Source organism: Dendropsophus ebraccatus, chromosome 7 (genome assembly GCF_027789765.1).
Source record: "Dendropsophus ebraccatus isolate aDenEbr1 chromosome 7, aDenEbr1.pat, whole genome shotgun sequence".
NCBI classification, from domain to species: domain Eukaryota; kingdom Metazoa; phylum Chordata; class Amphibia; order Anura; family Hylidae; genus Dendropsophus; species Dendropsophus ebraccatus.
The window spans coordinates 148979106-149005355 of NC_091460.1; the positions used below are offsets into that span (position 1 = coordinate 148979106).

The 26250-nt window shown below is 56.5% G+C and overlaps 2 protein-coding genes across 2 annotated transcripts in view; one reads left to right on the top strand and one right to left on the bottom strand.

The window, feature by feature from the left end:
- Positions 1-18586, bottom strand: part of PLRG1 (pleiotropic regulator 1) — a 31702-nt gene extending 13116 nt beyond the window's left edge. Inside the window, exons 1-8 of the mRNA XM_069976894.1 lie at positions 18457-18586; positions 16418-16524; positions 15632-15765; positions 12459-12512; positions 5887-5980; positions 2939-3029; positions 1312-1413; positions 1059-1151 (exon numbers count right to left, since the gene is read on the bottom strand). Of these exons, the coding sequence (XP_069832995.1) occupies positions 1059-1151; positions 1312-1413; positions 2939-3029; positions 5887-5980; positions 12459-12512; positions 15632-15765; positions 16418-16524; positions 18457-18486 (705 nt within the window). The 5' untranslated portion in view covers positions 18487-18586. The remainder of the gene's footprint in view (positions 1-1058; positions 1152-1311; positions 1414-2938; positions 3030-5886; positions 5981-12458; positions 12513-15631; positions 15766-16417; positions 16525-18456) is intronic.
- A 5124-nt stretch (positions 18587-23710) lies between these two features.
- LOC138796611 (ribosome-binding protein 1-like) lies at positions 23711-24463 on the top strand. The gene has a single exon (XM_069976221.1). The coding sequence runs from the start codon at positions 23711-23713 to the stop codon at positions 24461-24463; it is 753 nt and encodes a 250-aa protein (XP_069832322.1).
- The last annotated feature ends 1787 nt before the right edge of the window (positions 24464-26250 follow it).

The window sequence follows — 26250 nt, forward strand, 5'->3', positions numbered from 1 at the left end:
TTTGTCTTGTAACATAACCCGGGCGCTCGCTTATCCGGATGATAATAAGTGCTAACAGACTCCAGTCCTGGATTGTGGTCATGCGGTCAGCTCTCCCCCCAACTCACCAGGACGGCGTCTCCACTAGGCTCCTCAGGAGACAGTCAGCATGTAGTGTCAGGGTCCTATTCCACGGGCCGAGGAGGGCCCGATCAACGATGTAAACGAGCGCCAATCTGCTAGATCGACACTCGTTTACTGGGCCTATTCCACGGCCCGATGATCGTTGAGCGAGGGCTGCAGGGACATCATTACCGATGTCCTTGCAGCATACATTACCTGGCAGGACTTCTCCGCTCCGTCTTCCTCCCCGGTCCCACGTGCAGCAGCAACTCAGACGTGGCCAGTCTGAGCGGTCAGCGGTCCTGGCCTGTGATTGGCCGAGCAGTCTGATATCTCAGTCAGGCCGCTCCGGAGTTGATACTGTGCCGCAGGACACGGGGAGGAAGACAGAGCGGAGGGGAAGCCCTGCTAGGTAATGTATGCTGCTTCTCAAATCGTCGGTCGCCGCTAGGAAAGTCATCATTAGCCGCTCCCTGGTAAGAGAGTCCACCGGCACTACAACTCCCAGCAGGTATCAGGTCCTGTATCCACGTCTGATCAGTTCAGTGCTCGGTTATGGGACTGGCTGCGGCTGGGAGGCCTCTCCATGTTCCTGTCAGATACAGATCAGCTATTATGGGGAGTGCCGCTGGACGGGATGTTACAGATCAGTGTGAAGGTTCTAGAACTTATTAGATAGGATGATGTGGGATTATTAGATCACAGCGCCACTCTTGCCTTCAGTCTGTGTGTGGCATTGCAGCTCAGTTACATCTAATATAGGTAGGGAATGTCGGGAGCGACAACCATTACATAGGATCAGTTACGTTCAGTGACGACCGTTGTATTTCAGCTTCTAAACATCGCAACATTTAAAGGAAAAAGCTGCTGAAGCCGCTATGAAGACCATGACTGAGACTGGACAGAAGCCCTGGGAACGGCCGCGCACCGGGATCCACAGGGGAAACGCTTCTTACCTTAATTGTCCTATCTGCTGAGCCGGTGACAAACCACTGGTTCCCCGGCTCCACCGCCAGACAGCGCACCCAGCCCAGGTGACCACTGATGACCTGAGAGACAAAGGACAGCACGGTTACTGGAGACGTCCGCACGGGGGGGAGCCACACAAGGGCCGTTCTCTCACAGATCAGATAGAATAACAAGAAAACCCAGTAAAAAATGAGTAATAGAAGAGCAGATTGCAGCTAGAGGATGATGGGTAGCACTCACCCGGTACAGCTTCCATGGGGGATGCCACTGCGGTTTGGGCATGGTTGGCGCTTTCTTTGCCATAAGTGCAGAATTTTTCATCCCACCAGACTCCAAAGACGACTAAAATACAGATAAATATACAGTCGGCATGAGGCCACTAAGAATAAAAAGGACAAGCAAATGTCACTAACCAGCCATACAATATGGCGGGGAGCCGGGAGAGATGGCGGGGGTCCGGACTCCGTGCCAGATACAGTCCGAACAGAGGAAAGGGCTGCACAACCATCGCTACAAGTTCATGGCCCTGTACTAGGCTCAGTGAGCTCGCAGGTCGGGCTGTGTACTAGGCTCAGTGAGCTCGTAGGTCGGGCTGTGTGATTATCAGGCCCTGTATTAGACTCACTGAGCTCGCAGGTAAGGCTGTGTACTAGGCTCTGTGAGCAGGTCGGGCTGTGTGACTATCAGGCCGTGTACTAGGCTCACTGAGCTCGCAGGTCAGGCTGTGTGCTAGGCTCGGTGAGCAGGTCGGGCTGTGTGACTATCAGGCCCTGTACTAGGCTCACTGAGCTCGCAGGTCAGGCTGTGTGATTATCAGGCCCTGTACAAGGCTCAGTGAGCTCGCAGGTCGGGCTGTGTGACTATCAGGCCATGTTCTAGGCTTGGTGAGCAGATCGGGCTGTGTACTAGGCTCGGTGAGCAGGTCGGGCTGTGTGACTATCAGGCCCTGTACTAGGCTCAGTGAGCTCGCAGGTCAGGCTGTGTGCTAGGCTCGGTGAGCAGGTCGGGCTGTGTGACTATCAGGCCCTGTACTAGGCTCACTGAGCTCGCAGGTAAGGCTGTGTACTAGGCTCTGTGAGCAGGTCGGGCTGTGTGACTATCAGGCCGTGTACTAGGCTCACTGAGCTCGCAGGTCAGGCTGTGTACTAGGCTCGGTGAGCAGGTCGGGCTGTGTGACTATCAGGCCCTGTACTAGGCTCACTGAGCTCGCAGGTCGGGCTGTGTGACTATCAGGCCCTGTACTAGGCTCACTGAGCTCGCAGGTCGGGCTGTGTGATTATCAGGCCCTGTACAAGGCTCAGTGAGCTCGCAGGTCGGGCTGTGTGACTATCAGGCCCTGTACTAGGCTTGGTGAGCAGATCGGGCTGTGTACTAGGCTCGGTGAGCAGGTCGGGCTGTGTGACTATCAGGCCCTGTACTAGGCTCGGTGAGCAGGTCGGGCTGTGTGACTATCAGGCCCTGTACTAGGCTCGGTGAGCAGGTCGGGCTGTGTGACTATCAGGCCCTGTACTAGGCTCGGTGAGCAGGTCGGGCTGTGTGACTATCAGGCCCTGTACTAGGCTCTGTGAGCACCGCAGGTTGGGCTGTGCGTTTCGGGTCGATGTGGCCGTGCACAGAGTTACCCTATAATTCGAGTTTTGACCGTTATTATTACGGAACTGATAATATGTAATTGTTTAGCGGTATACAGGGACGTATCAGTATATCCCAGGACATTGTGACTGGGAAGAATCCGATACTATATAGAGTATGAGAAAACTACTGAAGATTCTGGCAGCTCTCAGACACCGCCGCAGTCTATAATCCGTCATCCGGCTCTCCCCATTCAGCAGATCCTGAGAGTGAGACCCCCAGAAAGTGGACTTACCATTGACAAGCCGGGGGGCTGTGAGCGCTCAGGATGTCCGGCCTGTCTGTAAATGTCTCCGACTCCAGGAGCGGTGCGATGAGCGTCCAGTCTGCAAGATGAGAGAGTGCGGCTACTATTACCGGAGCGACACTAATACTCCCATACATCACCATAGAGAGTGCGGCTACTATTACCGGAGCGACACTAATACTCCCATACATCACCATAGAGAGTGCGGCTACTATTACCCGGAGCGACACTAATACTCCCATACATCACCATAGAGAGAGAGTGCGGCTACTATTACCGGAGCGACACTAATACTCCCATACATCCTAATCATAGAGAGTGCGTCTACTATTACCAGAGCGACACTAATACTCCCATACATCCTAATCATAGAGAGTGCGGCTACTATTACCGGAGCGACACTAATACTCCCATACATCACCATAGAGAGTGCGGCTACTATTACCGGAGCGACACTAATACTCCCATACATCCTAATCATAGAGAGTGCGGCTACTATTACCGGAGCGACACTAATACTCCCATACATCACCATAGAGAGTGCGGCTACTATTACCGGAGCGACACTAATACTCCCATACATCACCATAGAGAGCGCGGCTACTATTACCGGAGTGACACTAATACTCCCATACATCACCATAGAGAGTGCGGCTACTATTACCGGAGCGACACTTAATACTCCCATACATCCTAATCATAGAGAGTGCGGCTACTATTACCGGAGCGACACTAATACTCCCATACATCACCATAGAGAGAGAGTGCGGCTACTATTACCGGAGCGACACTAATACTCCCATACATCACCATAGAGAGTGCGGCTACTATTACCGGAGCGACACTAATACTCCCATACATCACCATAGAGAGTGCAGCTACTATTACCGGAGCAACACTAATACTCCCATACATCACCATAGAGAGTGCGGCTACTATTACCGGAGCGACACTAATACTCCCATACATCACCATAGAGAGAGAGTGCGGCTACTATTACCGGAGCGACACTAATACTCCCATACATCACCATAGAGAGTGCAGCTACTATTACCGGAGCAACACTAATACTCCCATACATCACCATAGAGAGTGCGGCTACTATTACCGGAGCGACACTAATACTCCCATACATCACCATAGAGAGAGAGTGCGGCTACTATTACCGGAGCGACACTAATACTCCCATACATCCTAATCATAGAGAGTGCGGCTACTATTACCGGAGCGACACTAATACTCCCATACATCCTAATCATAGAGAGTGCGGCTACTATTACCGGAGCGACACTAATACTCCCATACATCACCATAGAGTGCGGCTACTATTACCCGGAGCGACACTAATACTCCCATACATCACCATAGAGAGTGCGGCTACTATTACCGGAGCGACACTAATACTCCCATACATCCTAATCATAGAGAGTGCGGCTACTATTACCGGAGCGACACTAATACTCCCATACATCCTAATCATAGAGAGAGAGTGCGGCTACTATTACCAGAGCGACACTAATACTCCCATACATCACCATAGAGAGTGCGGCTACTATTACCCGGAGCGACACTAATACTCCCACACATCACCATAGAGAGTGCGGCTACTATTACCAGAGCGACACTAATACTCCCATACATCACCATAGAGAGTGCGGCTACTATTACCGGAGCGACACTAATACTCCCATACATCACCATAGAGAGTGCGGCTACTATTACCGGAGCGACACTAATACTCCCATACATCACCATAGAGAGTGCGGCTACTATTACCGGAGCGACACTAATACTCCCATACATCACCATAGAGAGTGCGTCTACTATTACCAGAGCGACACTAATACTCCCATACATCACCATAGAGAGTGCGGCTACTATTACCGGAGCGACACTAGTACTCCCATACATCCTAATCATAGGGAGTGCGGCTACTATTACCGGAGCGACACTAATACTCCCATACATCCTAATCATAGAGAGTGCGGCTACTATTACCGGAGCGACACTAATACTCCCATACATCCTAATCATAGAGAGTGCGGCTACTATTTCCAGAGCCACACTAATACTCCCATACATCCTAATCATAGAGAGTGCGGCTACTATTACCGGAGCGACACTAATACTCCCATACATCCTAATCATAGGGAGTGCGGCTACTATTACCGGAGCGACACTAATACTCCCATACATCCTAATCATAGAGAGTGCGGCTACTATTACCGGAGCGACACTAATACTCCCATACATCCTAATCATAGAGAGTGCGGCTACTATTACCGGAGCGACACTAATACTCCCACACATCACCATAGAGAGTGCGGCTACTATTACCGGAGCGACAGTAATACTCCCATACATCATTATAGAGAGTGCGGCTACTATTACCGGAGCGACACTAATACTCCCATACATCACCATAGAGAGAGAGTGCGGCTACTATTACCGGAGCGACACTAATACTCCCATACATCACCATAGAGAGTGCGGCTACTATTACCGGAGCGACACTAATACTCCCATACATCCTAATCATAGAGAGTGCGGCTACTATTACCGGAGCGACACTAGTACTCCCATACATCACCATAGAGAGTGCGGCTACTATTACCGGAGCGACAGTAATACTCCCATACATCATTATAGAGAGTGCGGCTACTATTACCGGAGCGACACTAATACTCCCATACATCACCATAGAGAGTGCGGCTACTATTACCGGAGCGACACTAATACTCCCACACATCACCATAGAGAGTGCGGCTACTATTACCGGAGCGACACTAATACTCCCATACATCCTAATCATAGAGAGTGCGGCTACTATTACCGGAGCGACACTAATACTCCCATACATCCTAATCATAGAGAGTGCGGCTACTATTACCGGAGCGACAGTAGAGTGTGTAGAGACACATATAGAGAGTCCTTACCTCGCCTGGGAAGGTGGAAGGGCCAGAGCCAAGGACTGCGCCGCCGACTCACTTGGCATCCGCTGGATCTGAGTGTCAGCAGTTAAAGCGAGACCTAAAGAATAAGGAAAATTAGGGAGAAAAGCTGAAAAACAGCTGAAATAATAAAAGCAACAGCATCGGCTTCTTCCACATTATATCCAGATATGTATGCAACAGCTGCGGGGGCCCAGGCCCTTATGTCAGTGTATAGTAAGCCGAGCTGTAATGCAGGAGTCAGGTAGGACTGTGTATACATTAGAGGGGTCCTGTAGGACTGTGTATACATTAGAGGGGTCCTGTAGGACTGTGTATACATTAGAGGGGTCCTGTAGGACTGTGTATACATTAGAGGGGTCCTGTAGGACTGTGTATACATTAGAGGGGTCAGGAAGGACTGTGTATACATTAGAGGGGTCAGGAAGGACTGTGTATATATTAGAGGGGTCAGGTAGGACTGTGTATACATTAGAGGGGTCAGGAAGGACTGTGTATATATTAGAGGGGTCAGGTAGGACTGTGTATATATTAGAGGGGTCAGGTAGGACTGTGTATATATTAGAGGGGTCAGGTAGGACTGTGTATATATTAGAGGGGTCAGGTAGGACTGTGTATATATTAGAGGGGTCAGGTAGGACTGTGTATATATTAGAGGGGTCAGGTAGGACTGTGTATATATTAGAGGGGTCAGGTAGGACTGTGTATATATTAGAGGGGTCAGGTAGGACTGTGTATATATTAGAGGGGTCAGGTAGGACTGTGTTACTGATGGATCAGGACTATATTAGATCAGCAGCCATGTCCCCGCTGCATCTCTCAGTCCCAGCTTGTTACTTACACCCTATGAGAGGACATTCTTTACCACATTGAATCTGTACTCCTGCATGCACTGTGCACGGCCACAACGTCCCCATAAGCCGCACCATGGACTGACTGCACTGATATGAAGTAACAGGTAGAGGTGTATTGCTGACTATATATACTGACACCTATACATACACTGACCCCTATACACATATATATATATATATACACACTGACACCTATATACACTCACCGACCACTTTATTAGGTACACCTGTCCAACTGCCCGTTACCACTTAATTTCTAATCAGCCAATCACATGGCGGCAACTCAGTGCATTTAGGCATGTAGACATGGTCAAGACAATCTCCTGCAGTTCAAACCGAGCATCAGTATGGGGAAGAAAGGTGATTTGAGGCCTTTGAACGTGGCATGGTTGTTGGTGCCAGAAGGGCTGGTCTGAGTATTTCAGAAACTGCTGATCTACTGGGATTTTCACGCACAACCATCTCTAGGGTTTACAGAGAATGGTCCGAAAAAGAAAAACCACCCAGTGAGCGGCCGTTCTGTGGGCGGAAATGCCTTGTTGGTGCCAGAGGTCAGAGGAGAATGGGCAGACTGGTTCCAGCTGATAGAAAGGCAACAGTGACTCAAATAGCCAACCGTTACAGCCAAGGTAGGCCGAAGAGCATCTCTGAACGCACAGTACACAGTATGGGCTACAGCAGCAGAAGACCACACCGGGGGCCACTCCGCTCAGCTAAGAACAGGAAACTGAGGATACAATTTGCACAAGCTCATCGGAATTGGACAGTAGAAGATTGGAAAAACGTTGCCTGGTCTGATGAGTCTCGATTTCTGCTGCGACATTCGGATGGTAGGGTCAGAATTTGGCGTCAACAACATGAAAGCATGGATCCATCCTGCCTTGTATCAACGGTTCAGGCTGGTGGTGGTGGTGTCATGGTGTGGGGAATATTTTCTTGGCACTCTTTGGGCCCCTTGGTACCAATTGAGCATGGTTACAACGCCACAGCCTACCTGAGTATTGTTGCTGACCATGTCCATCCCTTTATGACCACAATGGACCCAACATCTGATGGCGACTTTCAGCAGGATAATGCGCCATGTCATAAAGCTAGAATCATCTCAGACTGGTTTCTTGGACATGACAATGAGGTCACTGTACTCCAATGGCCTCCACAGTCACCAGATCTCAATCCAATAGAGCATCTTTGGGATGTGGTGGAACGGGAGATTGGCATCATGGATGTGCAGCCGACAAATCTGCGGCAACTGTGTGATGTCATCATGTCACTATGGACCAAAATCTCTGAGGAAGCTTCCAGCACCTTGTTGTATCTATGCCACCAAGAATTGGGGCAAAAGGGGGTCCAACCCGTTACTAGCATGGTCTACCTAATAAAGTGGCCGCTGAGTGTATACACTGACTATATATATACTGACACCTATACATACACTGACTATATATATACTGACACCTATACATACACTGACTATATATATACTGACACCTATACATACACTGACTATATATATACTGACACCTATACATACACTGACTATATATATACTGACACCTATACATACACTGACTATATATATACTGACACCTATACATACACTGACTATATATATACTGACACCTATACATACACTGACTATATATACTGACACCTATACATACACTGGCTATATATACTGACACCTATACATACACTGGCTATATATACACTGTTACCTATATACACTGACTATATATATATACTGTTACCTATATACACTGACTATATATATACTGTTACCTATATACACTGACTATATATATACTATTACCTATATACACTGACTATATATATACTGTTACCTATATACACTGACTATATATACTGTTACCTTTATACACTGACTATATATACTGACACCTATACATACACTGACTATATATATACACTGACACCTATATATACACTGACTATATATATATATACTGTTACCTATATACACTGACTATATATACTGTTACCTATTTATACTGACTATATATACTGACACCTATATTAGGGCTGGGCGATATTGGCCTAAATCAATATCGCGGTTTATCGCATATGTAGCTGCGGTAACGATAATTGGACGATAACTATGACACGCCCCTTTGTAAGCCACACCCCTTTTACAAGCCACACCCACTCGGTCGTGCCAAACTGGGGATAGTTTGTTTCAATAAAGTTAAAAAAAGTACAGTAACTCAATGAGCAGCAACCCAAGCTAGGTACACACTACAGGACATGTATATACAGGTATACAGCTATGTGCACACTACAGGACGTGTATATACAGGTATACAGCTATGTGCACACTACAGGACGTGTATATACAGGTATACAGCTATGTGCACACTACAGGACGTGTATATACAGGTATATAGCTATGTACTATAGGTACCCAGAGTATATATGATGGGTATATAGTATATACAGGTGACAGTACAGGGACGTACATTATAGGGGGCTGTAGATGGCACTGCACTGACACGCTGTAAAGATATCGATCTATCGTTTGTGACAGACGCACATCCAAGGCTGAAGTAGAGGGTGCTGAACACAGAAAGGCCTTTGGCAGGGGATCCCAAAATACAAAGCAGCAAGAGTCCGCAGCACACCAGCATATAGTGAAGAGATAAGCATGCTTGAAAATGATTCTGAAGTGAATTGAAACGTCGTATCCTGCACCTTATTTGATGGAATGAACCACTCTTCACTACATGCTGGTGTGCTGCGGACTCTTGCTGCTTTATCTATCTCCTATCTATCTCCCTATCTATCTCTCCTATCTATCTCTCCTATCTATCTCTCCTATCTATCTCTCCTATCTATCTCTCCTATCTATCTCTCCTATCTATCTCTCCTATCTATCTCTCCTATCTATCTCTCCTATCTATCTCCTATCTCTCTATTCCCTCTCCTATCTCTCTCCTATCTCTCTCCTATCTCTCTCCTATCTCTCTATTCCCTCTCCTACCTATCTCCTACCTATCTCCTACCTATCTATCTCCTATCTATCTATCTCCTATCTATCTATCTCCTATCTATCTATCTATCTATCTATCTATCTATCTATCTATCTATCTATCTCCTCTACGGGGAGGTGGGCAGGGGTGTACGGGGGGGCCGGCAAGGGTGGATGGGTACACAGGGGGGGGCCGGCAAGGGTGGATGGGTACACAGGGGGGGCCGGCAAGGGTGGATGGGTACACAGGGGGGGCCGGCAAGGGTGGATGGGTACACAGGGGGGGCCGGCAAGGGTGGATGGGTACACAGGGGGGGCCGGCAAGGGTGGATGGGTACACAGGGGGGGCCGGCAAGGGTGGATGGGTACACAGGGGGGGCCGGCAAGGGTGGATGGGTACACAGGGGGGGCCGGCAAGGGTGGATGGGTACACAGGGGGGGCCGGCAAGGGTGGATGGGTACACAGGGGGGGCCGGCAAGGGTGGATGGGTACACAGGGGGGGCCGGCAAGGGTGGATGGGTACACAGGGGGGGCCGGCAAGGGTGGATGGGTACACAGGGGGGGCCGGCAAGGGTGGATGGGTACACAGGGGGGGCCGGCAAGGGTGGATGGGTACACAGGGGGGGCCGGCAAGGGTGGATGGGTACACAGGGGGGGCCGGCAAGGGTGGATGGGTACACAGGGGGGGCCGGCAAGGGTGGATGGGTACACAGGGGGGGCCGGCAAGGGTGGATGGGTACACAGGGGGGGCCGGCAAGGGTGGATGGGTACACGGGGGGGGCCGGCAAGGGTGGATGGGTACACGGGGGGGCCGGCAAGGGTGGATGGGTACACAGGGGAGCGGGCAGGGGTGGATGGGTACACAGGTGGGCGGGTAGGGGTGGATGGGTACACAGGGGGGCGGGCAGGGGTGGCTGGGTACACAGGGGGGCGGGCAGGGGTGGATGGGTACACAGGGGGGCGGGCAGGGGTGGCTGGGTACACAGGGGGGCGGGCAGGGGTGGATGGGTACACAGGGGGGCGGGCAGGGGTGGCTGGGTACACAGGGGGGCGGGCAGGGGTGGCTGGGTACACAGGGGGGCGGGCAGGGGTGGATGGGTATACATCTCCTCCTCCTTGAGATCTGACCGGCGTCCCTGCACACACATGACATTAATGTGCAGCGCTCGCCGGGAGGGGACCAGCACCAGTCCTGTCCGAGCGCCCTTCTCCTCCGGCCGGTGAGCGCTGCACATGTTAATGTCCTGTGTGTGCAGGGACGCCGGACGGGACAGGATCGGCGGGACGGGGGAAGGGCTGTGCACTCAGGAACATTCTCCCCTGGGCCCTGCTGCTCCTCCACTTCCCGCGCGCACACCGGCGTCCCTGCACACACAGGACATTAAAGGGGTTGTCCGGCGAAAAAAATTATTCACAGAATAACACACATTAAAAAGTTATACAACTTTGTAATGTATGTTATGTCTGTGAATGGCCCCCTTCCCCGTGTTTCCCCCCACCCACGCTAGACCCGGAAGTGTGGTGCATTATACTCACCGCATGTCGTGTCGTCCACGGTCTCCGATCGTCAGCAGTGACGTCTTCTTCGTAAGTTCGGCGGATCTTCCCGAGTGCCGGCCGCCCTCTGCAGCGTCATCCGAAGCTCAGCCGCGATTGGCTGAGCATAACTGTGCTCAGCCAATCGCGGCTGAGCAGCTGATGACGTGGCCGCGTCATCAGCCGCTCAGCCGCGATTGGCTGAGCACAGTTATGCTCAGCCAATCGCGGCTGAGCGGCTGATGACGCGGCCACGTCATCAGCTGCTCAGCCGCGATTGGCTGAGCACAGTTATGCTCAGCCAATCGCGGCTGAGCTTCGGATGACGCTGCAGAGGGCGGCCAGCACTCGGGAAGATCCGCTGGCCTCCCGAAGAAGACGTCACTGCTGAGGATCGGAGACCGTGGTCGGCACGTGACAGGTAATGTATAGCGCACCACACTTCCGGGTACACGGGTGGGGGTGGTGGGACACGGGGAAGGGGGCCATTCACAGACATAACATACATTACAAAGTTGTATAACTTTGTAATGTGTGTTATTCTGTGAATAATTTTTTTCGCCGGACAACCCCTTTAACGTGCAGCGCTCGCCGGCCGGAGGAGAAGGGCGCTCGGACAGGACTGGTGCCGGTCCCCCAACTCCCCCTCCCGGCGAGCGCTGCACGTTAATGTCCTGTGTGTGCAGGGACGCCGGATGGGACAGGCGGAGGGCGGGCGCTCAGACAGGACGGGTGCCGGGGGCGGGCATTCTCACCTGGGCCCTGCTGCTCCTCCACCTCCCGCTCTGATTCCGACGTCCCTGCACATAACGTGCAGCGCTCACGCCGGGCCGCGACTGCGTGCAGAAGCTCTCTGGGAAACACAAAATTACCGCAGATACCGTCCTGGCTAAGTTGAGGTCGGTTAACCGACGCCAGTGACGGTATTGGTATATTTGCGGTATACCGCCCAGCCCTAACCTATATATACACTGACTATATATACTGACACCTATATATACACCGACTATATATATACTGTTACCTATATACACTGACTATATATATACTGTTACCTATATACACTGACTATATATATACTGTTACCTATATACACTGACTATATATATACTGTTACCTATTTATACTGACTATATATACACTGACATAAAAAATAGTTCCATGTGATTTCCCCGTATATTACCTGGTCCGGCCGGATACGGATGCGTCCCGGTGATCATGTACTCCGACTCAGGACCTAATAACAGACAACATGGTTACTGCCACAGCTGGAGCCATGATTGGGGTGTAAGACGGACACGGGGGTGTAAGACGGATATAGGGGTATAAGACTTATGGCTTCTACAAGCTATCAGAATCGCACAGAGCCCATATATCAGAGGTCGGCACAATCCAGGTAACCAGGCCCATATATATCTACACACAGCTATAACAGTGTGACCCCGACCCCGGGAAGGTCACTACAGTATGGGGGCAGCAGTGTGACCCCGACCACGTCACTACAGTATGGGGGCAGCAGTGTGACCCCGACCACGTCACTACAGTATGGGGGCAGCAGTGTGACCTCGGACACGTCACTACAGTATGGGGGCAGCAGTGTGACCTCGGACACGTCACTACAGTATGGGGGCAGCAGTGTGACCTCGGACACGTCACTACAGTATGGGGGCAGCAGTGTGACCCCGACCACGTCACTACAGTATGGGGGCAGCAGTGTGACCCCGACCACGTCACTACAGTATGGGGGCAGCAGTGTGACCCCGACCCCGGGAACGTCACTACAGTATGGGGGCAGCAGTGTGACCTCGGACACGTCACTACAGTATGGGGGCAGCAGTGTGACCCCGACCCCGGGAACGTCACTACAGTATGGGGGCAGCAGTGTGACCCCGACCACGTCACTACAGTATGGGGGCAGCAGTGTGACCTCGGACACGTCACTACAGTATGGGGGCAGCAGTGTGACCCCGACCCCGGGAACGTCACTACAGTATGGGGGCAGCAGTGTGACCCCGACCCCGGGAACGTCACTACAGTATGGGGGCAGCAGTGTGACCCCGACCCCGGGAACGTCACTACAGTATGGGGGCAGCAGTGTGACCCGACCCCGGGAACGTCACTACAGTATGGGGGCAGCAGTGTGACCCCGACCCCGGGAACGTCACTACAGTATGGGGCAGCAGTGTGACCCCGACCCCGGGAACGTCACTACAGTATGGGGGCAGCAGTGTGACCCCGACCCCGGGAACGTCACTACAGTATGGGGGCAGCAGTGTGACCCCGGGAACGTCACTACAGTATGGGGGCAGCAGTGTGACCCCGGGAACGTCACTACAGTATGGGGGCAGCAGTGTGACCTCGGACACAACACTACAGTATGGGGGCAGCAGTGTGACCTCGGACACGTCACTACAGTATGGGGGCAGCAGTGTGACCTCGGACACGTCACTACAGTATGGGGGCAGCAGTGTGACCTCGGACACGTCACTACAGTATGGGGGCAGCAGTGTGACCTCGGACACAACACTACAGTATGGGGGCAGCAGTGTGACCCCGACCCCGGGAACGTCACTACAGTATGGGGGCAGCAGTGTGACCCCCGACCCCGGGAACGTCACTACAGTATGGGGGCAGCAGTGTGACCCCCGACCCCGGGAACGTCACTACAGTATGGGGGCAGCAGTGTGACCCCGACCACGTCACTACAGTATGGGGGCAGCAGTGTGACCCCGACCCCGGGAACGTCACTACAGTATGGGGGCAGCAGTGTGACCCCGACCACGTCACTACAGTATGGGGGCAGCAGTGTGACCCCGACCACGTCACTACAGTATGGGGGCAGCAGTGTGACCTCGGACACGTCACTACAGTATGGGGGCAGCAGTGTGACCCCGACCACGTCACTACAGTATGGGGGCAGCAGTGTGACCCCGGGAACGTCACTACAGTATGGGGGCAGCAGTGTGACCCCGGGAACGTCACTACAGTATGGGGGCAGCAGTGTGACCTCGGACACGTCACTACAGTATGGGGGCAGCAGTGTGACCTCGGACACGTCACTACAGTATGGGGGCAGCAGTGTGACCCCGGGAACGTCACTACAGTATGGGGGCAGCAGTGTGACCTCGGACACAACACTACAGTATGGGGGCAGCAGTGTGACCCCGACCCCGGGAACGTCACTACAGTATGGGGGCAGCAGTGTGACCCCGACCCCGGGAACGTCACTACAGTATGGGGGCAGCAGTGTGACCCCGACCCCGGGAACGTCACTACAGTATGGGGGCAGCAGTGTGACCCCGACCCCGGGAACGTCACTACAGTATGGGGGCAGCAGTGTGACCCCGACCACGTCACTACAGTATGGGGACAGCAGTGTGACCCCGGGAACGTCACTACAGTATGGGGGCAGCAGTGTGACCCCGACCCCGGGAACGTCACTACAGTATGGGGGCAGCAGTGTGACCCCGGGAACGTCACTACAGTATGGGGGCAGCAGTGTGACCTCGGACACGTCACTACAGTATGGGGGCAGCAGTGTGACCTCGGACACAACACTACAGTATGGGGGCAGCAGTGTGACCCCCGACCCCGGGAACGTCACTACAGTATGGGGGCAGCAGTGTGACCCCCGACCCCGGGAACGTCACTACAGTATGGGGGCAGCAGTGTGACCCCGACCACGTCACTACAGTATGGGGGCAGCAGTGTGACCCCGACCCCGGGAACGTCACTACAGTATGGGGGCAGCAGTGTGACCCCGACCACGTCACTACAGTATGGGGGCAGCAGTGTGACCCCGACCCCGGGAACGTCACTACAGTATGGGGGCAGCAGTGTGACCCCGACCACGTCACTACAGTATGGGGGCAGCAGTGTGACCCCGACCACGTCACTACAGTATGGGGGCAGCAGTGTGACCCCGACCACGTCACTACAGTATGGGGGCAGCAGTGTGACCCCGGGAACGTCACTACAGTATGGGGGCAGCAGTGTGACCCCGGGAACGTCACTACAGTATGGGGGCAGCAGTGTGACCTCGGACACAACACTACAGTATGGGGGCAGCAGTGTGACCCCGACCCCGGGAACGTCACTACAGTATGGGGGCAGCAGTGTGACCCCGACCCCGGGAACGTCACTACAGTATGGGAGCAGCAGTGTAAGCCTCAGAAAACACCAGCCAATGTACAGGTTGTACGCACAGCTATAACAGTGTGACCGCGGCCTTACAGCTTACACACACACACACATACCCCATACCCCCCCCCCCCACACACACACACATCCCACCCCACACACACACACACACACATACATCCATCCATCACACACACCACAGGGGCTCCTACAAACCTTGAATGCTGGGGTAATGCTCGTACAGATCCCCCATGCCTCCGTGTCCTTTTTCACGGTTCTCTTTAATAGTCGGCATGTGTAAGACGGGTCCGTACTCTGTGCGCAGCTTCACGGCCATCTTTAGCTTGTGGCTATAAGATACAAGCGTAAAGAATGATTCATAGACAGCTGTTTTACAGCCTCCTCCCCCCCCGGTGGGATCAGCCGTCCTGCACCCTCCCCCCCGGTGGGATCAGCCGTCCTGCACCCTCCCCCCCGGTGGGATCAGCCGTCCTGCACCCTCCCCCCCGGTGGGATCAGCCGTCCTGCACCCTCCCCCCCGGTGGGATCAGCCGTCCTGCACCCTCCCCCCCGGTGGGATCAGCCGTCCGGCACCCTCCCCCCCCGGTGGGATCAGCCGTCCTGCACCCTCCCCCCCCGGTGGGATCAGCCGTCCTGCACCCTCCCCCCCCGGTGGGATCAGCCGTCCTGCACCCTCCCCCCCCCCGGTGGGATCAGCCGTCCTGCACCCTCCCCCCCCCCGGTGGGATCCGCCGGCCTGCACCCCCCCCCCCCCCGGTGGGATCAGCCGTCCTGCACCCTCCCCCCCGGTGGGATCAGCCGTCCTGCACCCTCCCCCCCGGTGGGATCAGCCGTCCTGCACCCTCCCCCCCGGTGGGATCAGCCGTCCTGCACCCTCCCCCCCGGTGGGATCAGCCGTCCTGCACCCTCCCCCCCGGTGGGATCAGCCGTCCGGCAGCTCCATCAGGCTCTGCTGCCACATACACAAGACCTTCCTCTTACCTCTCGTCATCGATCGGGATCGGCTTGGCATTGTCAGCCACAAACATGTCATGTGTCCTCTTTAAAGATCTAAACACCAGAGTGTGGACGGAGTGCTTCTGTACGTCCTGCGGGGGGGAACAGAAAGTAATAAGGTCAGAATGTAATGGTGGGCCGGAGCCCCCGCGCCGACACTGCCGGCATCTAATGTAACGGTGGGCCGGAGCCCCCGCGCCGACACTGCCGGCATCTAATGTAACGGTGGGCCGGAGCCCCCGCGCCGACACTGCCGGCATCTAATGTAACGGTGGGCCGGAGCCCCCGCGCCGACACTGCCGGCATCTAATGTAACGGTGGGCCGGAGCCCCCGCGCCGACACTGCCGGCATCTAATGTAACGGTGGGCCGGAGCCCCCCGCGCCGACACTGCCGGCATCTAATGTAACGGTGGGCCGGAGCCCCCGCGCCGACACTGCCGGCATCTAATGTAACGGTGGGCCGGGAGCCCCCGCGCCGACACTGCCGGCATCTAATGTAACGGTGGGCCGGAGCCCCCGCGCCGACACTGCCGGCATCTAATGTAACGGTGGGCCGGAGCCCCCGCGCCGACACTGCCGGCATCTAATGTAACGGTGGGGCCGGAGCCCCCGCGCCGACACTGCCGGCATCTAATGTAACGGTGGGCCGGAGCCCCCGCGCCGACACTGCCGGCATCTAATGTAACGGTGGGCCGGAGCCCCCCGCGCCGACACTGCCGGCATCTAATGTAACGGTGGGCCGGAGCCCCCGCGCCGACACTGCCGGCATCTAATGTAACGGTGGGCCGGAGCCCCCGCGCCGACACTGCCGGCATCTAATGTAACGGTGGGCCGGAGCCCCCGCGCCGACACTGCCGGCATCTAATGTAACGGTGGGCCGGAGCCCCCGCGCCGACACTGCCGGCATCTAATGTAACGGTGGGCCGGAGCCCCCGCGCCGACACTGCCGGCATCTAATGTAACGGTGGGCCAGACACCCACAGCTCCAACCACTGGAACCACCAACCCGAGACGCAATCCAAAGAAGAAAAAAAAAAGGCAAACAGATGGGGAGGGCGGCCCGGTGCGATGCCCAGAGGAGGGCGGCCCGGTGCGATGCCCGGAGGAGGGCGGCCCGGTGCGATGCCCGGAGGAGGGCGGCCACTTCATCACATCAGGTTTGGGCAATTCTGACAAGCTCTACATTAACAGCTGTAAATACAAAACCAACGTACAACCACCCAGTTGCTGTCTATCAGGGACCGGACAGGCGCTCTGAGCTTCAGAAAATCATTGAGTCTATGGGACAGAGGGAACTCCCAGTACAGTCTGCTAGGCGGCCTCCGCATGTTCCATAGTGGTGACACAACCTAAGAGACAATCGTGCCCCTCAGGTTCTCACACGTCTGCTATTACGGAAACAGTTAGAACCATTAGGCAGTTACTAGAATGTAACGGTCCGTGAATGGCCGAGACTGCGGAGGCGGAGTAATCCCTACATATGCTGCTATATACACCCCCCCGCACATATACTGCTATATATATATATATATATACACACACACCCCCGCACATATACTGCTATATATATATATACACCCCCCTGCACATATACTGATAGATATATATATAGATATATATATACACACCCCCCGCACATATACTGATATATATATATATATATACACACCCCCCCTGCACATACACTGCTATCTATATATATATATATATATACACACCCCCCTGCACATACACTGTTATATATATACCCCCCCTGCACATACACTGCTATATATATACCCCCCCTGCACATACACTGCTATATATATACCCCCCCTGCACATATACTGCTATATATATATATATATATATATATATATATATATATATATATATATATATATACCCCCCTGCACATACAGGGCTGCTGGGACAGCTGCAGGGGCACGTGACCACCTCAACCGCCACATCTGCTGTATACAGGTCTCACACCCGCCACATCTGCTGTATACAGGTCTCACCCCCCCCCATCCCGGAGCCTTACCGCCACCACACCCCACTCCCGCTGAGACATCCCGCCTGACAGCCACTAACAACCGGATAGACAAAAGCTCCGCTCCAGCGACACAAACCGGACCGGACGTGACGTCACAAATCCGGAAAGCGATGAGAACCATAGAGTAAGAGAAAGACCATAGAGTGGGAGGCTTCGCGCGCATCTCTAGAGCGACACCAGGCGGCTGGGAGGACTGTGTACAGGCGGGTAAGGATTCAGCGTCTCTAATCTTAAATTATCAACAGCGCCGCCCCCCCCACTGCTGCTCGCCTCACCCCCCCCCCACACTGCTGCTCGCCTCACCCCCCCCCCACTGCTGCTGGCCTCACCACCGCCCCCCCCACTGCTGCTCGCCTCACCCCCCCCCCACTGCTGCTCGCCTCACCCCCCCCCCCCACTGCTGCTCGCCTCACCCCCCCCCCCCACTGCTGCTGGCCTCACCACCGCCCCCCCCCACTGCTGCTCGCCTCACCCCCCCCCACTGCTGCTCGCCTCACCACCGCCCCCCCCACTGCTGCTCGCCTCACCCCCCCCCCACTGCTGCTCGCCTCACCACCGCCCCCCCCACTGCTGCTCGCCTCACCCCCCCCCCACTGCTGCTCGCCTCACCACCGCCCCCCCACTGCTGCTCGCCTCACCCCCCCCCCCACTGCTGCTCGCCTCACCACCGCCCCGCCCCCCCCCCGCCCCCCCCCCCCCCCCCCCCTGCTGCTCGCCTCACCCCCCCCACCACTGCTGCTGGCCTCACCACCGCCCCGCCCCGCCCCCCCCCCACTGCTGCTCGCCTCACCGCCCCCCCCACTGCTGCTCGCCTCACCGCCCCCCCCCACTGCTGCTCGCCTCACCGCCCCCCCCCCACTGCTGCTCGCCTCACCGCCCCCCCCCACTGCTGCTGGCCTCACCACCGCCCCGCCCCCCCCCCCCACCCACTGCTGCTCGCCTCACCGCCCCCCCCCCCACTGCTGCTCGCCTCACCGCCCCCCCCACTGCTGCTCGCCTCACCGCCCCCCCCCCCCACTGCTGCTCGCCTCACCGCCCCCCCCCCACTGCTGCTCGCCTCACCGCCCCCCTCACTGCTGCTCGCCTCACCACCGCCCGCCCCCACTGCTGCTCGCCTCACCGCCCCCCCCCCACTGCTGCTCGCCTCACCGCCCCCCCCCCCACTGCTGCTCGCCTCACCGCCCCCCTTACTGCTGCTCGCCTCACCACCGCCCCCCCCCCACTGCTGCTGGCCTCACCACCGCCCCGCCCCCCCCCCCCACTGCTGCTTGCCTCACCGCCCCCCCCCCCACTGCTGCTGGCCTCACCACCCGCCCCGCCCCCCCCCCACTGCTGCTCGCCTCACCGCCCCCCCCCACTGCTGCTGGCCTCACCACCGCCCCGCCCCCCCCCCACTGCTGCTCGCCTCACCGCCCCCCCCCCACTGCTGCTCGCCTCACCGCCCCCCTCACTGCTGCTCGCCTCACCACCGCCCCGCCCGCCCCCACTGCTGCTGGCCTCACCACCGCCCCGCCCGCCCCCACTGCTGCTGGCCTCACCACCGCCCCCCCACTGCTGCTCGCCTCACCGCCCCCCCCCCCCACTGCTGCTCGCCTCACCGCCCCCCTTACTGCTGCTCGCCTCACCACCGCCCGCCCCCACTGCTGCTGGCCTCACCACCGCCCCGCCCCCCCCCCCCCACTGCTGCTTGCCTCACCGCCCCCCCCCCCCACTGCTGCTGGCCTCACCACCGCCCCGCCCCCCCCCACTGCTGCTCGCCTCACCGCCCCCCCCACTGCTGCTGGCCTCACCACCGCCCCGCCCCCCCCCCCACTGCTGCTCGCCTCACCGCCCCCCCCCCCACTGCTGCTCGCCTCACCGCCCCCCTCACTGCTGCTCGCCTCACCACCGCCCCGCCCGCCCCCACTGCTGCTGGCCTCACCACCGCCCCGCCCGCCCCCACTGCTGCTGGCCTCACCACCGCCCCCCCACTGCTGCTCGCCTCACCACCGCCCCCCCCACTGCTGTTCGCCTCCACACCGCCCCCCCCACTGCTGCTCGCCTCACCGCCCCCCCCCCACTGCTCCTCGCCTCACCACCGCCCCCCCCACTGCTGCTCACCTCACCACCGCCCCCCCCACTGCTCCTCGCCTCACCACCGCCCCCCCACTGCTGCTCGCCTCACCACCGCCCCCCCACTGCTGCTCGCCTCACCCCCGCCCCCCCCACTGCTGCTCGCCTCACCACCGCCCCCCCCACTGCTCCTCGCCTCACCACCGCCCCCCCCACTGCTGCTCGCCTCACCACCGCCCCCCCACTGCTCCTCGCCTCACCACCGCCCCCCCCACTGCTGCTCGCCTCACCACCGCCCCCCCCCACTGCTGCTCGCCTCACCGCCCCCCCCCCCCCCACTGCTGCTCGCCTCACCACCGCCCCCCCCACTGCTCCTCGCCTCACCACCCCCCCCCCCCACTGCTGCTCGCCTCACCACCGCCCCCCCACTGCTGCTCGCCTCACCACCGCCCCCCCCCCCCACTGCTGCTCGCCTCACCACCGCCCCCCCCACTGCTGGTCGCCTCACCGCCCCCCCCCCCACTGCTGCTAGCCTCACCACCGCCCCCCCCCCCCACTGCTGCTCGCCTCACCACCGCCCCCACCCAATGCTGCTCGCCTCACCCACCGCCCCCCCCCCCACTGCTGCTGCTGCTGCTCGCCTCACCACAGCCCCCCCCCCCCCCCCCCCACTGCTACTGCTGCTCGTCTCACCACCGCCCCCCCCACTGCTGGTCGCCTCACCACCGCCCCCCCCCCCACTGCTGCTCGCCTCACCGCCCCCCCCCCCCACTGCTGCTCGCCTCACCACCGCCCCCCCCACTGCTGCTCGCCTCACCCCCCCCCCCCCACTGCTGCTGCTGCTGCTCGCCTCACCACCGCCCCCCCCCCCCCACTGCTGCTCGGCTCACCCCCCCCCCCCCCCCCCCCCCACTGCTACTCGCCTCACCACCGCCCCCCCCCCACTGCTGCTCGCCTCACCACCGCCCCCCCCCACTGCTGCTCGCCTCACAGCCGCCCCCCCCCACTGCTGGTCGCCTCACCACCGCCCCCCCACTGCTGCTCGCCCTCACCACCGCCCCCCCCACTGCTGCTCGCCTCACCCCCCCCCCCCACTGCTGCTCGCCTCACTGCCCCCCCCTCACTGCTGCTGTTTGCCTCACCGCCGCCCCCCCACTGCTGCTGCTGCTGCTCGCCTCACCGCCGCCCCCCACTGCTGCTGCTCGCCTCACCGCCCCCCCCTTACTGCTGCTACTCACCTCACCGCCCCCCCCCACTGCTGCTGCTCGCCTCGCCACCGCCCCCCCCCCACTGCTGCTGCTCGCCTCACTGCCCCCCCCACACTACTGCTGCTGCTTGCCTCACCGCCCCCCCCCCCCCACTGCTGCTGCTCGCCTCACCGCCGCCCCTCCCCCCACTGCTGCTGCTCGCCTCACCGCCCCCCCTCACTGCTGCTGTTTGCCTCACCGCCCCCCCCCCCACTGCTGCTGCTGCTCGCCTCACCGCCGCCCCCCCCACTGCTGCTGCTGCTGCTGCTCGCCTCACCGCCCCCCCTCACTGCTGCTGCTTGCCTCACCGCCGCCCCCCCACTGCTGCTGCTGCTCGCCTCACCGCCCCCCTCCACTGCTGCTGCTCGCCTCACACCCCCCCCTCACACTGCTGCTGCTCGCCTCACTGCCCTCCCCCCACTGCTGCTGCTGCTCGTCTCACCACCCCCCCCCCACTGCTGCTGCTCGCCTCACCACCGCCCCCCCCACTGCTGCTGCTCACTTCACCGCCCCCCCCCACTGCTGCTGCTCGCCTCACCACCGCCCCCCCCCCCACTGCTGCTGCTCGCCTCACTGCCCCCCCCCACACTGCTGCTGCTTGCCTCACCGCCCCCCCCCCCACTGCTGCTGCTTGCCTCACCGCCCCCCCCACTGCTGCTGCTCGCCTCACCACCGCCCCCCACTGCTGCTGCTCGCCTCCCCCCTCCCCCCTCACTGCTGCTGCTCGCCCCCTGCCCCCCACTGCTGCTGCTGCTCGCCTTACCACCCCCCACTGCTGCTGCTCGCCTCACCGCCCCCCCCACTGCTGCTGCTCGCCTCGCCGCCCCCCCCCCCCCACTGCTGCTCCTCGCCTCACCGCCCCCCCCCACTGCTGCTGCTCGCCCCCTGCCCCCCACTGCTGCTGCTGCTCACCTCACTGCCGTCCCCCCTCACTGCTGCTGCTCGCCTCCCCTCCTACCCCCCTCACTGCTGCTGCTCGCCCCCTGCCCCCCACTGCTGCTGCTTGCCTCACCGCCCCCCCACTGCTGCTGCTCGCCTCACCACCGCCCCCCCCCAAACTGCTGCTGCTCGCCCCCTGCCCCCCACTGCTGCTGCTGCTCGCCTCACCACCCCCCACTGCTGCTGCTCGCCCCCTGCCCCCCACTGCTGCTGCTGCTCACCTCACTGCCGCCCCCCCTCACTGCTGCTGCTCGCCCCCTGCCCCCCACTCCTGCTGCTGCTCGCCTCACCGCCCCCCCACTGCTGCTGCTCGCCTCACCGCCCCCCCCCCCCACTGCTGCTGCTCGCCTCACCGCCCTCCCCACTGCTGCTGCTCGCCTCACCGCCCCCCCACTGCTGCTGCTCGCCTCACCGCCCTCCCCACTGCTGCTGCTCGTCTCACCGCCCCCCCACTGCTGCTGCTGCTGCTCCTCGCCTCACCACTGCCCCCTCACCAGCGCCCCCCCACTACTGCTGATCGCCTCACCACCGCCCCCCATCTCCGCCGCCCCCCCTTACTGCTGTTCCCCTCAGCACCACTCCCACATTACTACAGCCCTGCTCACAGGAGGGATATTCCCATCTAGATGTGTCAATACCCACTGCGCCATCTAAGCCATAAATGTCGCAAAGCTGCAGGTTTCACTTGTGGGGACTTGTAGCTGTCATGTGCCCTGGCGACACCGGGTAGGACCCATTGATGCCTGCACATTACTGTGAGGCAATTTCCACTAACTTATAGGATAATTACCCCAGTAAAAGATTGTGTTAAGAAGCACAGAGAAAAGAGAGAGAAGTCTATCTGAAGAAGGAAGAGAGAGAGAGAGAGAGAGAGAGACAAATTAAGACGACAGCTCAAAGAAATACTTGATGATAAAGACAAAAAATTGAAACATGAAAATAAAAAGAAAATAAGAGACTGATTTAAGGCTTATAGAGAAAGGAAAAAACTAGAAGCAATTGGTATGCTTGCAGTCTCTGAGGTCTTCAATTTACACAAGAAGTCACCTGGGGGCCTGTCATCAGCTGAAGAAATAAAAGACAAAGTTCAAGAATTTTCCTGTGGGACGACATTGGTTGCCGAGCACCTGGCGGGAAAGAAGTCACAGCAAGGAAAGAAAGTGGAGGGAAAGAAGTCACAGCAAGGAAAGAAAGTGGCGGGAAAGAAGTCACAGCAAGGAAAGAAAGTGGCGGGAAAGAAGTCACAGCAAGGAAAGAAAGTGGCGGGAAAGAAGTCACAGCAAGGAAAGAAAGTGGCGGGAAAGAAGTCACAGCAAGGAAAGAAAGTGGCGGGAAAGAAGTCACAGCAAGGAAAGAAAGTGGAGGGAAAGAAGTCACAGCAAGGAAAGAAAGTGGAGGGAAAGAAGTCCCAGCAAGGAAAGAAAGTGGCGGGAAAGAAGTCACAGCAAGGAAAGAAAGTGGCGGGAAAGAAGTCACAGCAAGGAAAGAAAGTGGAGGGAAAGAAGTCACAGCAAGGAAAGAAAGTGGCGGGAAAGAAGTCACAGCAAGGAAAGAAAGTGGAGGGAAAGAAGTCACAGCAAGGAAAGAAAGTGGAGGGAAAGAAGTCACAGCAAGGAAAGAAAGTGGAGGGAAAGAAGTCACAGCAAGGAAAGAAAGTGGCGGGAAAGAAGTCACAGCAAGGAAAGAAAGTGGAGGGAAAGAAGTTCAGATACATGAGTGGGAGAAGCTTACCACGTGTCACTGCCCTCCGGAGATAAGAGACGGAACATCCATCTTTTATTCACTACATCTATTCCTGAAAATCACCAAGAATGAATAAATCAACTAAGCTTCATCCACCAAACGAACACGGCATGCTTGGCTTGTGTCCAAGTATCTTGCTGAATTGCTGCCAATAACACCGTTTTTGTGAAGAAACAGCAGAGTGTTTTTTTTTTTCAGGATAGAAAAGAAAATGTAGTTGGGAAAGAAGTCATTCAAATGGCAGAGAATTGTGCGCTTGTGTCTCAAGATAAAATACAAGCTGCCCATTGGTCACACTCGTGGGTCACAATCTTTACTTGTTTATAAGTCCTCTGTTGTCATTCGCGATGAGGGATCACATAGCAGGAAGTCTGCACATTACTTTGAGCTATTGTAACAGAAAACAACTCATTCGGAGCTCCAGAGTGTTTTATATTTACAGACAATTTAAAAGTAGCTATACCTGACCAAATCTGGGTTTCTTTCACTACAACTTTGGCTTGAAAGCTGAATGGGATTTTTTTGCTAGTTCACATGGCAGAGGAGCGATGGACGGCATTGGGGGTGCAGTGAAGAGAAGCACGTGGACAGCAGGGATAGCAAGGAAAGTTAGAACTTGTGCCAAAGGATTTCATCACTACTTCAAAAGCAACTTTTTTAAATTAACAACTCTTTGGGTTGACAAGGCCACTGCGGGCAACAATATCTCATTCCTGGACGAAAGATGGAAATATCTCCCAATTTCAGATGTGTCATCACTTTCAGCCATATAATGAACGTGACAAAAACCGCTAAATATTCAGTGACAAGGACAATTGTATGCACAGAGGAGAAAAAAGTGTTTGTCATAGCAGCCGGCTTCGGATGCTGTCTGATATATTATGGAGCCTTTCCGACCCGGTTAGGTTTTACATCATCTGCGACACCCTTTGTGGTCCATACAGTTGCAATTCATTGCTTATTTAATACTTTTTGTTCTAATAAAAAGATTTATGATAAAATTTTTTAGTGAAGTGTATGGTTCTCCGTAAGAGTCTGATGTTGGCAATAATCGGCCTATTGTACAATTTATGATTTTTTAGATATAAGTTCTAACCTGCTGGATAAAATAGAAAAACTCCCTGCTGTTACTTCCCACCCTAAATCCCCTATAACACGGAGCGACTTAGAGAAGCAGATGAGCACTGTCAGCGCTTGTTTGCTCCTCGTTCCCACTCGCCCACTTGTCCGGGCAGCCCATAGCATATAGCAGCGGCCTGCTGCCTCCTATTCCGCGGAGTGACAGCCGCATATCGCTGCTATATTAGTCGTTCGTTCATGTCGGCTGATCGTTGCCTTCTATTACACCAAATGTATTGGCCGAATGTGACTGATAGTGGTTTTGTGTAATAGGCTCTTTAACGCTGGGGGGGGGGGGGGGGGGCTGCCGTCCTTGCTTTGCCTTATTATCCAGTTGACTAATTGAAGTTGTGGCTCTCGTACAAGACAAAGAATATGCGAGGTAGGCGGTGTGTCCTAAGGTGACACATATTTTATCCTTCTGGCCCAGTAAATGGGATTTGTATCGCCTTAACAGGAACAATTTTCAGGTATAATAAACATCTAAGATATAAATGTAAAAAAAACCTTTTTCTTTTCAGTAAATGTGTTAAAATCACCACTCCTAAATATTTTAAAAACATATTAAAGGGCTATCAGTGGCTTAAATGTGTCTAAAATTGAGAGTACACTGGTGCCTTAGATTACGAGCTCAATCCGTTCTAGGACGGCGCTTGTAATTCAAATCCACTCTTATACCAAA